Source organism: Panicum virgatum, chromosome 7K, assembly GCF_016808335.1.
Source record: "Panicum virgatum strain AP13 chromosome 7K, P.virgatum_v5, whole genome shotgun sequence".
NCBI lineage: Eukaryota > Viridiplantae > Streptophyta > Magnoliopsida > Poales > Poaceae > Panicum > Panicum virgatum.
In genome coordinates, this window is record NC_053142.1 from 48,116,289 (window position 1) to 48,132,058 (window position 15,770).

The 15,770-nt window shown below is 47.4% G+C and overlaps 2 protein-coding genes and 2 pseudogenes across 2 annotated transcripts; all 4 read left to right on the top strand.

Moving 5' to 3' along the window:
- Nucleotides 1–377: 377 nt before the first annotated feature.
- On the top strand, nucleotides 378–1,445 carry LOC120640344 (BTB/POZ and MATH domain-containing protein 2-like). The gene has a single exon (XM_039916182.1). The coding sequence runs from the start codon at nucleotides 378–380 to the stop codon at nucleotides 1,443–1,445; it is 1,068 nt and encodes a 355-aa protein (XP_039772116.1).
- A 5,611-nt stretch (nucleotides 1,446–7,056) lies between these two features.
- Nucleotides 7,057–8,591, top strand: LOC120640345 (annotated as a pseudogene).
- Nucleotides 8,592–12,132: 3,541 nt separating this feature from the next.
- On the top strand, nucleotides 12,133–13,204 carry LOC120640346 (annotated as a pseudogene).
- Nucleotides 13,205–13,690: 486 nt separating this feature from the next.
- Nucleotides 13,691–15,498, top strand: LOC120641847 (BTB/POZ and MATH domain-containing protein 2-like). The gene has a single exon (XM_039918129.1). The coding sequence runs from the start codon at nucleotides 14,067–14,069 to the stop codon at nucleotides 15,237–15,239; it is 1,173 nt and encodes a 390-aa protein (XP_039774063.1). The 5' UTR covers nucleotides 13,691–14,066; the 3' UTR covers nucleotides 15,240–15,498.
- Nucleotides 15,499–15,770: the final 272 nt, after the last annotated feature.

Below are 15,770 nucleotides of genomic sequence, written 5' to 3' on the forward strand. Positions count from 1 at the left end.
TTTGATGAATCAATTATAAAAAAAACTTCCTAGGAGATAACATAATAGAAGTCAAAAATACTGAAAAGGGAATATAGCACGTATTACATTTGATTTAATAGAACTCAAACTTGGAAAGGAAAAGAAAAAAGAATATCAACTAATACGCGTGCCTATCACTCAGCATCACGTACGTACTCAGAAGTCAGAACTCTGCCTCATGCCTCAGCAGAGCACATCGTGCACCAACGAAAAGGAAGGAGCGCTCCGCGCCGGATAAAAAAAAAAGGAAGGGAAGGAGCGCTCGTGCCGGTCGCATCGATTGCCGGCAAGATAAGTAGCGCGCGATTGTGGGAATAGGCAACGACTCGACGATCGACCTCCTCCTTGCGCCAGCCATGGACAAGCGCCGATCCGAGACGTGGTCGAGGTTCGTGACGACGAGCGCCCAAGCCACCCACTATTTCGAGGTGATCGATTTCTCACTGCTCGAGGGCTGGGGCGCCGGCTGGTACGTCAGCTCGAGGACCTTCACCGCCGGCGGCCGTGCCTGGAGCATCAGGCTCTACCCCGACGGGTTGAAGGAGGACAAAGCCGCCCATGCGTCGGTCCTCCTGTGCTTCGTCGGCGGCGCGAAGGGCGCCAGGACGAGGTACACTCTAGAGTTGCTGGAGAAAGACGGCGGGGTATCCGATCTCCAGGCCCAGGGCACAACCACCATGCTATCGCATACATTTAGGACGCCTGGTGCTACCTGGGGTTTCCCCAAGTTCGTAAAGAAATCCAAGCTGAAACCGCCGCTGCGCCCCAGCGGCGACGGCTTCACGATCAGGTGCGTTCTGACCGTCGTTGGGGAATCTGAACCTGAGGACGTGACCGCCATCGCCGTTCCGCCATCAGACATGCACCGGCACTTCGAGCACATGTTGAGGAACGGGAGAGGTGCGGACGTGGCGTTCGAGGTCGACGGCCAGTTGTTCCGCGCCCACAGATGCGTGCTCGCTGCGCGGTCTCCGGTCTTCGCGGCGGAGCTCTTCGGCTCGATGAAGGAGAAGGACACGGCGGAGCCGATCAAGGTCGATGACATGGAGCCCTGCGTCTTCGAGGAGCTGCTTCACTTCATCTACACCGACCGGATCTCCGGCGACAAGCGTGGCACCGGCGACAGGAATGCTGCGGCGCAGCACCTGCTGGTCGCCGCGGATCGGTACGCGCTCGACAGGCTCCGGCTGATGTGCGAGGCCAAGCTGTGCCGTGGCATCGACGCGCGAACGGTCGCCACCACTCTTGCTCTAGCAGAGCAGCACCGCTGCGCGCTCCTCAAAGACGCTTGCCTCGCGTTTGTTGCCTCACGGGATGTGCTTGGTGCTGTCATGGAAACTGATGGATTCAAGCATCTCGCCGTGAGCTGCCCTTTGGTTTTGGTGGAGATTCTGGACAAGATCGTCAAAGGCATGAGTCCGTAGTGTTTGTTAAGTTCGTGTGTTTAGCTAAAATTAATTATACTGAATTGCTGTTGTGGGTTTTCTCTAGTTGGGCTCTTATTATTATTCAATCTTTTTTCCTCTTAATAAAATACGCGTTCAGATGCTGTTGTGAGTTGGGAAATTTTTGTGACTAGGCTACCCTCCCACAGCCACTCTCTTCACCTCTTTATTCGTTCTCTTTGCACAATAGTCCCTACATATTTACTTATTACACCAATACACCAACACTCCCCTCAAGATGGACTAAATATATTCAACATGCCCATCTTGTTACATGCCAACTCATTATCTTTAGGACCTAAACCTTTCATGAGACAATCAGCTAGTTGATCATGAGACCTGACATACTCTAGCTTTAAAGCCCCATTGTCCATTTTCTCCTTGATGAAGAATTTGTTGATCTCTACATGCTTCATGCGGTCAAACTAAACTGAATTATTAGCTATATTAATTGCTGCTACATTGTCACAATGAAGCACCATAGTCTCTTTCTTCAGCACTCTAAACTACTTCAGAAGACCCTTCAACCACATCATTTCACAAAGTGCCAAGGCCATGGCCCTTTGTTTAGCCTCCGCAATGGACCGAGACACAACAGCCTGCTTCTTGATTCTCCATGAAACAAGGTTACCACCCACAAACACACAATATCCAGATCTAGACCTCCTATCATTCCTGCTGCTAGTCCAATCAGCATCACAATAGCCTTCTAAATTCAGGTGTTGGTTTGCTCTAAACTACAGCCCCTTACTAGGGGTTCCCTTCAAGTATCTCAGGATTTGATATGCCACTTCCATATGTCCAGTTCTAGGATCATGCATATATCTACTTATCACACTCACTGCGTAAGCAATATCGGGTCTTGTATGACAAAGGTATATCAATCGACCAACCAATCTCTGATATCTTTCTCGATCCACAGGATCCCCAGACTCGGCACAAGTTTGGTGATTCCTATCAATAGGTGAACCACACGAACGACACCCAAGCATCCCCGTCTCTGACAACAGATCAAGGACATACTTCCTTTGAGAAATAATAATAACTTTTGGTGACCTAGCAATTTGAATCCCAAGGAAGTATCGAAGTGGTCCAAGATCTTTTACCTCAAAGGCTCTTCCTAGCCTTTCCTTCAGTTTCTTAATCTCCTCCACATCATCTCCAGTGATCACTATATCATCAACATAAACAGCTAGAATAGTGATACGAGTGCCCTGGTGCTTGTAGAAGACTGTGTGATCTCCATTGTATTGTGAATACCCCATATCACACACTGCTCGCCTGAATCTATCAAACCATGCACGTGGTGACTGCTTCAGGCCATAGATTGACTTCTTAAGTCTGCACACCTTTTCAAAAGTCTGTTCATTTGCAAATCCAGGTGAAATTTTCATATAGACTTCCTCTTGTAGGTCACCATGAAGGAATGCATTCTTCACATCCAGCTGATGAAGTGGCCAACCAAAGTTGGCTGCACATGAGATTAGGGTTCTCACTGTGCCCATTTTTGCCACAGGTGCAAAGGTTTCTTCATAGTCAATACCATATGTCTGACTATATCCTTTTCGCAACCAACCTTGCTTTGTACCTATCAACCTTTCCTTCAGGGGTCTGTTTTACTGTGAAGACCCACGTGCAACCAACCGCCTTTTTTCCTTCTGGAAGGTGAACAAGTTCCCATGTCTTGTTTTTTTTGGAGAGCAAGCAGCTCTTCTTTCATTGCATCCTTCCACTTCGGATCTTGTTTAGCACACCTCCAATCCTTCGGAATAGGCACTATTTGTAGAGATACAACAAATGTTCTATATGCAACAAATGTTCTATATGCAGGTGAGACATTAGAATATGAGACATACTTAGCAATGTCATGTTCAAAGCCATACCCAAAAGGAGGTATTCCAGCATTGACTCTAGGATTTTTTTTCGTTGTGCAAGACGCAATTCTATAGGCTCAAGGGTGGGAGAAACATTACCAGCTGGAGGCGACAAACTTGATGGAGAGGAGTCTGGAGAGGGATATGGGACTGGAGCTTCAACTTGTTCAGGTTGTGGTTGCTCCTCCTGCTTCTTAAACCGTCTTCTAAAATACACTATGGGTTGCTCCCCCCACTTCGGTTGCTCCCCCTTCTCCTCATTCACCTTCTCCCCAGTGGGACATCAAATTGTCCCAACAACCACAACGTCATCATTCACCATCTCCACCTGACCCTCAACACTCGTATCACCACTGCCTTCACCACTATCACCACTGCTTGGTACCTCCACATCTTGTGGAACCACGCCACCAACAATCACTTCTCCTGAAACCCCTCTCACTGGATCACTACTTTGAACACCATCATCCTCCCCTTCTCTACGGTCACTCTCATTGACCGGAGAGAATTCATCCAGAAATTGATCCAGGTCACCCTTTTTGGTGTAGTATGGTTCTTCTTCACGAAAAGTCACATCCATGCTCACAAACAATCTTTTACCAATAGGATCCCAACATTTATACCCTTTCTGAGTAGAGGCATATCCCACAAATATACACTTAACAGCTTGAGGATCCAGCTTACCCACCGTGGGGCGATGATCCTTTACAAAGCAAACACAACCAAATACCTTAGGCGGAACCTTGAAATCACATTTTTTCAACAGAAGCTCAGCAGGAAATTTCATACCAAATATCCTTGAAGGCATATGGTTAATGAGATATGTGGCTGTCATCACTGCCTCACTCCACAAGTACTTAGGTGCATTCATCTGGAACATGAGAGACCTCGCTACCTCCAACAAATGGCGATTTTTCCTCTCAGCCACACCATTTTGAGGTGGAGTTCCAGGGCAAGTTGTTTGATGAATGATTCCTTGATCTGAGATGTATGATCTAAATTTATTATTCACATACTCTATGCCGTTATCACTCCGAATAACTCGAACCTTTGCATTAAACTATTTTTCAACCAATTTATGAAAGTCTCGAAAGCAATTAAACACCTCATTTTTATGCTTGAGCATATAGGTCCAAGTCATCCGAGTATAACAATCAATAAAGGTGACAAAGCACTTAGCATCACTCACAGAAGTAATTGAACATGGACCCCAAATATCTGAGTGTATTAGAATAAATGATTCACAACTGCGAAGACCAATACTAGGATAGATGGATCGGGTATGCTTGCCAAATTCACATGCATCACATACAAGTCTACTCTTGTCCACTTCCTCAAACATAGCAGGGTACAACCGACTTAAGCCCTCAAAAGATATATGTCCTAACCGGCGATGGAGTAGCAGAATTTTTTTCACACCTCCTTCAGCAGCTGCTGTCAATGCTGACTCCTCATGACTGATGAACCACAACCCATTATGCCTGACTCCAGTCCCAATATTTCTCCCAGTCCCCCTCTCCTGAAAGACACAAGAATTTTCATCAAATGTTACTGTACACTTGAATTGATCAATGATTGAACTCACAGAGATAAGATTGACTGGAAATGATGGAACATGCAGGACGGATGATAGGCTAAGAGACGGTTTGCACTCTATGAACCCTACACCATAAATTTTTTGGGATGTGCCATCAGCAATTTGAACAGATTCATGGTGAGTGTATGGACTATATGTTTTGAAAGGACTAGACATGCCCGTGACATGCTTAGAAGCTCCTGAATCTATGACCCAATCTATATGATGCCTACATGAGGATGCAAGTGCCTGTGCCTGAGTATCTTCGCCCATGTGGGCGTAGTTGGAAAAGTTACCGAAGTTGTTGGTGGTGCTTTCATCAAGTGAAGTAGAGCTCTCAGAGGATTTGCCCTTTTGCCATTGCTCCCACTTCTTAACTTGTTCTCCTGTCAGAGTAAGAGTGGGAGTCTCTTCAGTAGTAGCTACATTGGCTCTAGGGCCACCACATCCTCTACCTCGGCCTCCACCACGACCACCACGTCCTCCTCCATAGCCCCCACGAGATCCACCTCGGCCACCACTGCCTTTTGGATTGGGACAATTATAACTCAAGTGTCCCTTTTCTCCACAATTGTAGCACTCTCTGTCTTCGATTGCAACATAAGCCGGTTTCATAGAATTGCCACTACCCATCACTCGAAGCCTGCTCTCTTCATCAATCATAGCCGAAATGGCCTCATCCATAGTAGGAAGACTCTCCTGGTGACAGAAAGCAGCTCTCCTACTCTCAAACTCAGGATCCAGATTCTTCAGAAAGTGGGTCACTCTTCTATCATCCACCCACTTATGAACCGCTTGAGCATCTCTTGGATCATACATTTGGAGAGGAGCATAGTGATCTAGCTCTTCCCACAAGTACTGATGCTCACTAGCATACTGTTCCACTGGTCTCCCCGCCTGTTTCACTGCATCCGCCTTACCTTGAATTTCCATCATCATCATCGCATTCCCCTTCCGAGAGTAAATGTTACTCAAAGTCCTCCATATCAATGATGCAGTGCGCATCGCTTCCACTCTCTTGCTAACAGTAGGGGACATGGATGCCAACAACCATGCCACTATCACAGAGTTTGTTGCATGCCAAACTCTCCATTCAGTGCTGAGCTTATCAGCCGGCTCAACACAGGTCTCCTCCAAATAATGCTCCACTCCCTTGCCACCTAGAAGCACATGCACTCTCCTAGACTAGCTCAAGTAATTCTTGCTGCCTTCCAACTTCACATCATTCGGCACAAGTTCTAATTTCAACTCAGATGTGCCTGTATTTGCCTTAGCACCAATCAGACCCAACTCCATGAGCTCTTGGATCATACACCTCATCTCACATCTCATCTCATTTTTTGCAATTCCCCCGGAACCACTAGCATCTTCACCTTGAGTATCCATCTTCACCACCACTCGAATTAGAGTTCCCCAAAATCAATTACCAGCGGATGCTCAACCAGACCAATAGAGCATGCTCACTAATTTCAGCTCTAATTTCAGCACTGCCGCAGCTCACCACACCAATTTCAGCTTCAATCCCAGCAGCTACACCACATCCAGCACGCCTTTCAATCCCAACACTCTAGCACGCACTTTCAATTACGATTCCTGCACAGCCTTGCCGATTGCTGGTCACACGCAGCAGCTCCCCACGCACACCAGCAAGCATGCTGCGCACGCGCCGCTTGCGCTTGACGCGAGCCGCCGCGCCAGCGCCGCATAGCCCACCGCGCAAGCGCCTCTCGCGCCGGGCGCCTCGTGCGTGTGTGCCGCAGAGCCGCCGCGCACCCCGTCGCACGCGCGCACCACGCCGCCACCACTCAGGTTCGAACCCTAGCTCTTGATGCCATGTTGTGAGTTGGGGAATTTTTGTGACTGGGCTACCCTCCCACGGCCACTCTCTTCTCCTCTTTATTCATTCTCTTTGCACAATAGTCCCTACATATTTATTTATTACACCAATACACCAACAGATGCATTCGCTAAAGCAAAAAATAATTACCTGAATGATGAACACATTCTCTATATCGGCTTACTGTCAGACCACCGCATTGTCAGTGCAAAAATTTAGGCAAAAATTTGATACTCACAATTTTTATGCACCGTGACGGACAATGGAACTTGGACGCTGGACCCTGGTTGGGCCATAATCCGGATGGGCTGGGTTGGGCTGTGGCAGATCGGCCCGAGAGTACCTAGAATCTCTGCATTTTCTGTTAAAACATCTTCCATCCGCGCGACTTAAATTAAATCCTTTCCGAATAACTGTCCAAAACAAGTCCAAAATTAGAAGCTTTTTTCATCCCATGCACAGAATAAGTCCACAACCATATCGCCTCCCATATAAATAGAGTCCAATCATTCTACGATTCGGCTCCTTGTGATCTTGGTATTCCCGTAGGCCTCGGAGTCCTAGTATGTTTAGGCATGATAGCTGTCCTGTGTACGCGTCGTAAAGAACACGGCAATGCAAGGACGTCGCAAACAAGCTTTTAAATCAAGCTTTCGATCACAAACAATAAGCCCCCACAAGCTCTTCTTTCCTGTACGTACGTCTTTGCCATGGCCAGCGACGACTCGACCTCTGCTGCCAGCCATGGCCAGGGCTTACACGACACGACGTCGTCGAGGTGCCGGACGGAGACCTTCACCGCCACTCACTACTTCGAAGTGGCCGATTTCTCGCTGCTCGACGGCATGGGCATCGGCGAGTTCGTGAGGTCGAGCACCTTCACCGTCGGCGGCTGCGACTGGAACATCAGGCTCTTCCCAGACGGGAACAAGAAGGAGCACGAAGGTGCCTTTGTCTCGGTGTTCTTATGCTTTATTGGCGGAGGAGAAGCGACGCGCGTGAGGGCGAAGTTCAGCCTAAGTATGGTGGACAGAGATAATAGAGTGTCGAAGCTTCCGATGCTGGGAGACGACAGACCACTGATACATACCTTCGGTCCGGGAGATCGAGAATGGAGCTGGGGTGTTACTTACATTGAGAAATTCAAGTTGCGACACTTTCTGTACCTCAACGATGACTCCCTCACCATCAGGTGTGTTCTAACTGTCTTCAAGTCCCGAACTGAAGATGTGAACACAACCATCAGTGTCCCACCGGCAAACTTGTTCCGAGATCTTGAGAGCATGCTGAAGGATGGCAAGGGCGTCGACGTCACATTCGACGTAGATGGCCACCTGTTCCATGCCCACAGGTGTGTACTGTCTGCAAGATCACCTGTCTTCGATGCGGAGCTCTTTGGCCCACTGAGCAAGAATTCCGCACAGCCTGTTAAGATCAACGACATGGATCCTACCATCTTTGAAGGGCTTCTTCACTTCATATACGCCGATTCCCTGCCAGATACCTGCAACTCTGACGAAAATACGATAATGCAGCACTTGCTAGTTGCTGCGGACAGGTACGGACTTGACAGGCTAAGGGCGTTGTGCGAAGCCAAGCTATGCCAGGGCATTGATGTGCAAACAGTTGCCACCACCCTAGCTTTGGCGGAGCAGCACAACTGTGATCAACTCAAAGATGCCTGTCTCAGATTTATTGCCTCAAGGGACGTGCTCAGTGCTATCATGGATACGGATGGGTTCAGACATCTCAAAGAAAGTTGCCCTTTGATCCTCGGGGAGATTTCAGAGAAGATTGCCACATTCAGGAGGAGGAGGACGAGTATGCAGCATCTCTGATCATGCAAGAGTAATGATCAGATTTCTGTTACATGAGCAGTGTATCAATGTCAATTGCATGGCTAGATTCGTATATTCAAGAATAATGTGTGACCGATGGCACTAGAAAAACATGATAAATTTCACTAGTCTAGATTGCTGATCTTCTTCTTTTTTCGAAACACAGTATAAACGCAAACACTCACAAACGCACGTACACTCACACCCCTATGAATCATGGTTTTAAATAGCGGGCTATGGCAAATAGCGGCGTATTTTTTCCCGAGGCTATAGCAGGCTTTGGCAAATAGCGGTTTACTAATAAACCATGAAAAATACAAGTAATAGATGCACAAAAATATAGTAATTAGCGAATTTCATAAACATAAATATATTTCTAGGGCTACGGGAACATTACTTAAGTTGACAATACAACAAAATTCATACAATCAAATATTCAGTTGTTCAAAAGACAAAAATAGTAGCACCGAGCTAAGGATAAGGCTATAGCGGCGCTAAAGCTATGTCATTTAGCGCAGCTATAACCCAATTTAGCGTCCATAGCTCCCATAGCGGCACAAATACAAATAGCGTAGCGGAGATACTCTAAAAAAATTATAGCGGATAATTTTCTTATAGGTTGGTGCAGATAATTTTCATTTCACCAAGTCCACCCTCTTCTTCTTGTTTCGCGTGACTACGTGAGTTTAACTCGTTCATGCATTCCAACAGCTCCAACACGGTATGCACTCCAATAACTTGCCTCAACGTGTACCTAGAGTTTTGCTGTTTACGGTTCGTACTCAGTATCCTCGACGAATTAGTAATCCCTGGTCTTGGGATAATACGTAACTCCTTATCCTGTATTTATAATAACACGGCCGGCCAGGGTGCGGTGTGGATTTATTTGTTAATTTTCCCTTTGCGCTCTCATTAAACTAAAAAAAAAACTTCAATTTTTTCAAGAGAGCAAGATTTCAGACTTTATTGAACTTTCAAAGCATCAAGATGAGATCCATCTTTGAAAATATTTAAACTGTGTGATACATATCAGAGGTTCATCATTAGGGAAATTTTATGTGTATAGTTTTATAGTAAAATTTTAAGTTTCTTAGAAAGGGTCAAATTTGAGCCGAATTTGATCATTTTTATTTATTTTCACAGAATTTAAAATTTACTCAAGAATTTGTATATTTGATTTATACATATGAAAATTCTTGAGTAGATTTTAAATATGTGAAAATAAATAAAAAATATAAATTTAGCTCAAATTTAACCCTTCATAATAAACTTCAAATTTTGCTATAGAACCTATACTTACAAAAATTCCCTAATGATGTACCTATAATATGTTTCACATAGTTTAAATTTTGTCAAATATGGAGCTCATCTTGATGCCTTAAAAATTAAATGAACTTTGAATTCTTTCTTTATTTAAATTTTTTGTTTTAAATTTATTTTTGTTAAATTTTATAAATTTGCAAAACTGGGTTTTTGTTATTCTCCTCTACCGCTATGCCAATTTTTATAATTTTTTAACCACGTTTGCTACCTCAATTGAGTGAAAAATAAGAGAAGGGAGAAAAATTTATGAAAAGAAAAATGCAAAAACCGCTTATGAAACCGTTGAGGGAGGTAAAACAAATATTTTGATAGTTTGAGTAGACTAGATATCCGATTTTGTAGTTGAGGGATGAAAATTAGACTTTTGTGATAGTTGAGGGAGGCAGGGTGTGGTCTTTTTCCTTATTTTTTTAAGCCTCCACCTAGAATCGCAGATGGTTTTCACGTGGATGCCTCTGCCCATATCATCTGCAGATACTGAAGCTGAGCAGGATAGGATTGTGGCGATGCAGCACCTGCTAGTTGCCGCTGATCGATACGGGCTGGACAGGCTACGCTTGATGTGCGAGGAGAAGCTGTGCAGCTGGCTTGACGTGCAGTCAGTTGCAACCACTCTAGCTTTAACCGAGCAGCATCAATGCGTGCAGCTCAGAGACATTTGCCTAAGATTTATCGACTGCAGATACTGTCCATATCATCTTAGATGGCTTCACATGGACGCCTCTGCCCATATCATCTGCAGATACTAGCAGATACTGAAGCTGTGGACCAAATTCTCGGTTTACTAATTAAGATTCTGCTTTTGATAACTACTCTAGGAGAACCATTGCTTTCGTTTTAATCATTGTGGCAAGACGCCTTTGCCCATATCATCTGCTATTGTCACGAACTCATGATTAGAAGGGCATTGTTTCTCCTCTTGGATCATTCATATATCATATCCAGCACCTTTCCTTCTCTCCCTGACCTATACTCATAGTCCTCGTTTTCAACGTAATGAAGCAGTCCTCGATGCACAAAATCGGTAATGGTTTAATTACAATGCAGTATATATCTCTCCAGTCAATATATACACACACACATATGCTATACATCACCTTAGGTGATGGACCACACCCGGACCAGCCGACAGAGCCAACCGGCTTGCTGGCTAGATCCAACCAGAACACCTAACCGACACAGGCTAGACCCAACCAGTCCGCGCCACAGTAAACGAGTCTGTGCTACAGTGCTCACTATTTTTTTATTCAGCCATTCCATGGAAGTGATGTCAGCCACCTTGACTTTTGTTCAGCCATTCGCGTTTATTCAGCCATTCCATGGAAATGATGTCAGTCACCTCGACTTTTGTTCAGCTATTTTTGATTTTTTGTTCAGCTATTTCTAATTTTGTTCAGTCATTCGTGTTAGTCAGCCATTTCATGTAATTTCTTGATCTGTTCAGCAATTCTTCGCGAAAGTGAGAGTGAGATAAATATATCAAGTGGATCTAGTTTTGTAGCTTTAATCGCGACGAACATGATGGTGAAATCGGTTTTCAATTTTGACTCTTAATTTAAGAGATATTAATTTTTAAACTATGAATAAAGATGGGCCCATGAAAGTAACAGTTGGTTGGAGAATCGCCCTTTCTAGCTCCTTGGCGGCATCTCTGCCACTGCTAGAAAAACTGCCTTTGTCACCGGTCGGAGAATGTCTTTGGTACCGATTTTTTGAACCGGTACCCCCAAAGTGAGCCTTTGGTACCGGGTAAAACAACCGGTAACTAAGCCTTCAAAATTCATACAAAATATTTTTTTTGGTTGGGACTTGAACTCGCGATCTCTAGCCTCGCACGTTGCTCCTTTATCATCTCAACTACACAGTTGTTCTGATATTTTATCATCTCAAGGAGATATTTTCCTTTTAAAGTAACCAATGGATGAGCCTACACCAATCGGTACCTAAGGCTCATCTATAGGTACCGGTTAGTGGTACTACCCAATACTAATATAAAAGTTACCACCCGGTACCTATGGAAAGTCTTAGGTACCGGTTGATAATACCAACCGGTACCTAAGACTCATTCATAAATTCCATCCACCCCAAAAGTACCGGTATGTAGATGAACCGGAACCGGTATTTTTGGGGTGGATCTCAGGCTTGTTTTTAGTAGTGTAGCATGGCTAACAGCTCGCGAGTCAAACAAATTCTACCGGAGACGTCGTCGAGATTTGTGATGGAGAGCATCAGGGCGACGCACAATTTCGAGGTTGCCAACTTCTCGCTGCTCGACGGCGCGGGCATTGGCAGGTATGCTAGCTCCAGAACCTTCAGCGGCGGCGGCTACGACTGGAACATCAGGCTCTACCCCGACGGATGCAGGATGAAGGGATTTGCTGATTGTGTGTCGATCTACTTGTGTTTCCTTGGAGGAGGAAGGATCGGTAGCACCTAAGAGGACCAAGTTCAGTTTAAGTTTACTCGACAAAGATCATAGAGTGTTCCGTGTAAAAGGCAAGAGGAGGAAGGGAGAAAAAATAAGAAAGGTATGGAGGACTCGCGGTGAAAAAAGGGTGCGGAGGACGACTCACAACCACAGCACCGATGAGCCGACAGGTCATGAGAAGTGGGGTAGTCTTTTCATCAGGAAATCCCATCTGCAAAAGTTGCTACGCAGTTCCAACAATTGCTTCACAATCAGGTGCGTTCTAACAATCATTAAACGGCATACGAAGATGGCCATCGAAGTCCCTCAGTCAAACCTGCATCAAGATCTCGCCAACATGCTGAAGGACGGGGAAGGCACGGATGTGACATTCAGTGTGGGCGACCAATTGTTCTATGCTCACAGGTACGTCCTGGCCGCACGGTCCGTGGTCTTCAGGGCGGAGCTTTTCGGCGAGATGAAGGAGACGGCGACGCAGCACGTCAAGATCCGTGACATGGAGCCTACTGTCTTCGGGTGGCTCCTCTACTTCATGTACACAGATTCCCTGCCAGATGACTGTAATGACAATGCGGGTAGAATTGTGGCGATGCAGCACCTGCTAGTTTGCCGCTGATGGATACGGGCTGGACAGGCTACGCCTGATGTGCGAGGAGAAGCTGTGCAGCTGGCTTGACGTGCAGTCAGTTGCAACCACGCTAGCTTTAGCCGAGCAGCACCAATGCGTGCAGCTCAGAGATGTTTGCCTAAGATTTATCGACTGTCGAGGTGTGCTTGGCGCTGTCATGGGAACAGAGGGATTCGTGCAAGCTGCCCTTTGTTTACAAAGGGGATTCTAGACGATCGCATCAGACAGAACTGAGCAAGGAGTTCTCTGTTCAGTCTAGCGCAGAGTTTTACCTTTCGTAGTCGAGATATTGTTATCATGTGAACTGTTTGCTGAAAACTCGGCATTGGAACTCCTCCCGCGCGGAACGTGTGTGAAGGTTGTTTTGAAGTGTTTATTATTATTTTTAGCTATGCTTTCTTCTTTGAACGTATACATAGCTCTCTGTCGCTCATGCCCAGTGCCATCCGCAACTAGCTAAGCAATCTCAGACTCTCCTGGGCTCTGGGCTTGGATCTGTCTCCTGGCAGCCTCCGCGGCTACCGACCGGGCCCTTTGCATTGGGCCTCCGCGGCTCTTGCAGAGCTGGGCCACTGTCGAAATTTTTTTAGCATGCTAAAAAACCCGGAAATTTTAGCGACGCCACATGCGCGCACGGGCAGCGGGGCCACGGCACGCTCCCCCACCTGACCTGACCCGACGACCGCAGCGGCCAGCGGGGCCGCGGGGGCGGGGATTTTCTCCGTGCGCGCACCGCGCACGAGCAGGGGGTTTTCTTCCGCGAACTTCCTTCCCAAGTCCCCTCCCTGACACCCTCCGGCAGCGGCAGGCCGCACCGCCGCAGCCATCGGGCGGGGTTTTTAAACGAGCGGCGCCCGACCCCGGGGGATATTCCAAGACTAGGCTGCCCCGGCGTGCTGTGGATCTGTTCCCCTCCATCTCTCCCCCAAAATTCCCGACGATGTTCGATTCCATCATCAGCTAGGGTTTTCATCAGCGGCGCGCTAGCCGCTTCGCGCGCAGGCCGTCGCCGCCGATCCACCCCGAAGGTCCGATTCGCCTCCGCCCGCTGCCGTCGATAGCTCGTCGCGCCTCGCGCGGCGTTTCGTTCGGCGTCATGGATGCCAGATCGGTCGCGGGGCCTCCGCAGCCGCCGATCGCGTCGTCGTCCCTCCTCGACACGGCTCATCACGGCGGCGGCTCGGCTTTCCCGGATGCCTTTTGCCTGCCCAGGACGTCGTCGACGAGCCTGACCAGGTCCGTCACCGCGGTGCACGACTTCAAGGTGACCGACTACTCGCTGCTCGACGGCATGGGCGTCGGCAGGTACGTTAGCTCCAGCACCTTCGCCACCGGCGGTCGCGACTGGGCCGTCCGGTTCTACCCGGACGGCGCCACGGCGGGCTGCCTCGGCCACGTGTCCGCCTTCCTCTACTACTTCAACCGGCAGCCGGCGGCCGGTGCCAGGGCCCGGTTCACCCTCAACCTGCTCGAGAGGGACGTGAGGATGCCCCAGCAGCCGACCAACCCCTACATGAAGCACACCTTCACTCCGGCCAGCGACAACTGGGGCTTCATCAAGTTCATCGAGAAATCCAAGCTGATGCCAGGCTCGCCGTACCTCCACAAGGACAGCCTCACGATCAGGTGCGTGCTCACTGTCGTCATCGACTCCCGCACGGTGGAGGACGAAATCAACTCGGTTGTCGTCCCGCCGCCGAACCTGCACCAGGATTTCGGAGAGATGCTGAAAGATGGTGAAGGGGCAGACGTGACATTCACTGTGGATGGCCAATCGTTCCGTGCCCATAGGTGTGTTCTGGCTTACCGGTCTCCGGTGTTTAGAGCCGAGCTCTTTGGTCCGATGAAGGAGAAAGCTACAAGCTGTATCAGGATCGATGACATGGAACCGTCAATCTTCGAGGCACTCCTCCACTTCATCTACACGGATCGTCTGCCAGACAGCTGCAACGATGGTCGGAACGCGGCGATGCAGCACTTGCTAGTTGCCGCTGACCGGTATGGAGTAGAGAGGCTAAGGTTGATGTGTGAGAGTAAGCTCAGCGAAGCCATTGATGTGGAAACGGTGGCGACCACACTAGCCTTAGCAGAGCAGCACAACTGCTCACAGCTGCAACGAGCTTGCATTGGGTTCATGGCCTCGCCCAACATGCTTGGCCCAATCATGGAAACCGACGGATTCAATCATCTTGTTGCAAGCTGCCCTTTGGTTTTGAAGGAGATTTTGGACAAGGTATCATGCATTTGGAGTGATAATCAGCACCGGTGACCAGTGAGTGATACTGATTTTAGTTGCGTTTGATTATCTGAAGTCTTGTGCTTTACTGTGATATCTTGGGAGTAAGACTTCTCAAGCATATAAGAACAGTAACATATGAATCCATGATAAATTGACTCTGGCTCTTTAAATGTAAAATTTCTGTAGGTTTGGGCATTTTCATTTGCTACCCATCTATATTATTGTTGTCTGAATGTCTAATGATCAGTAATGAACGAAATTCTGAACTTCAGAATTTGGTTTGCTGCCCGTTCATGCTTCAGTGTTGAATCATATTTGCCCCCTCCTCGTCAAATTGCGATATGCATGTAATGCTCCCTTCGATCGCATATCAGCGCCCACAATCTTATTGTCAGCAATCAGATTTTGTGTTCTGCGTTTCTGTATTCCGCGGGATGCATCATGATTTATGTTGCATTTGTCCTGAACCAGTCTGCCGTCCTCATCTGATGCATATATCTTCAGGTTCTATTTTTAAGGAGCGACTTCGATGCACCAAGTGTACCTCTGTGGCTCTGTATA

Excerpts from the sequence above, each read along its gene's own strand:
- LOC120641847 (XM_039918129.1), top strand. The coding sequence starts at position 14,067 with ATGGATGCCAGATCGGTCGCGGGGCCTCCGCAGCCGCCGATCGCGTCG.
- LOC120640344 (XM_039916182.1), top strand. The coding sequence starts at position 378 with ATGGACAAGCGCCGATCCGAGACGTGGTCGAGGTTCGTGACGACGAGC.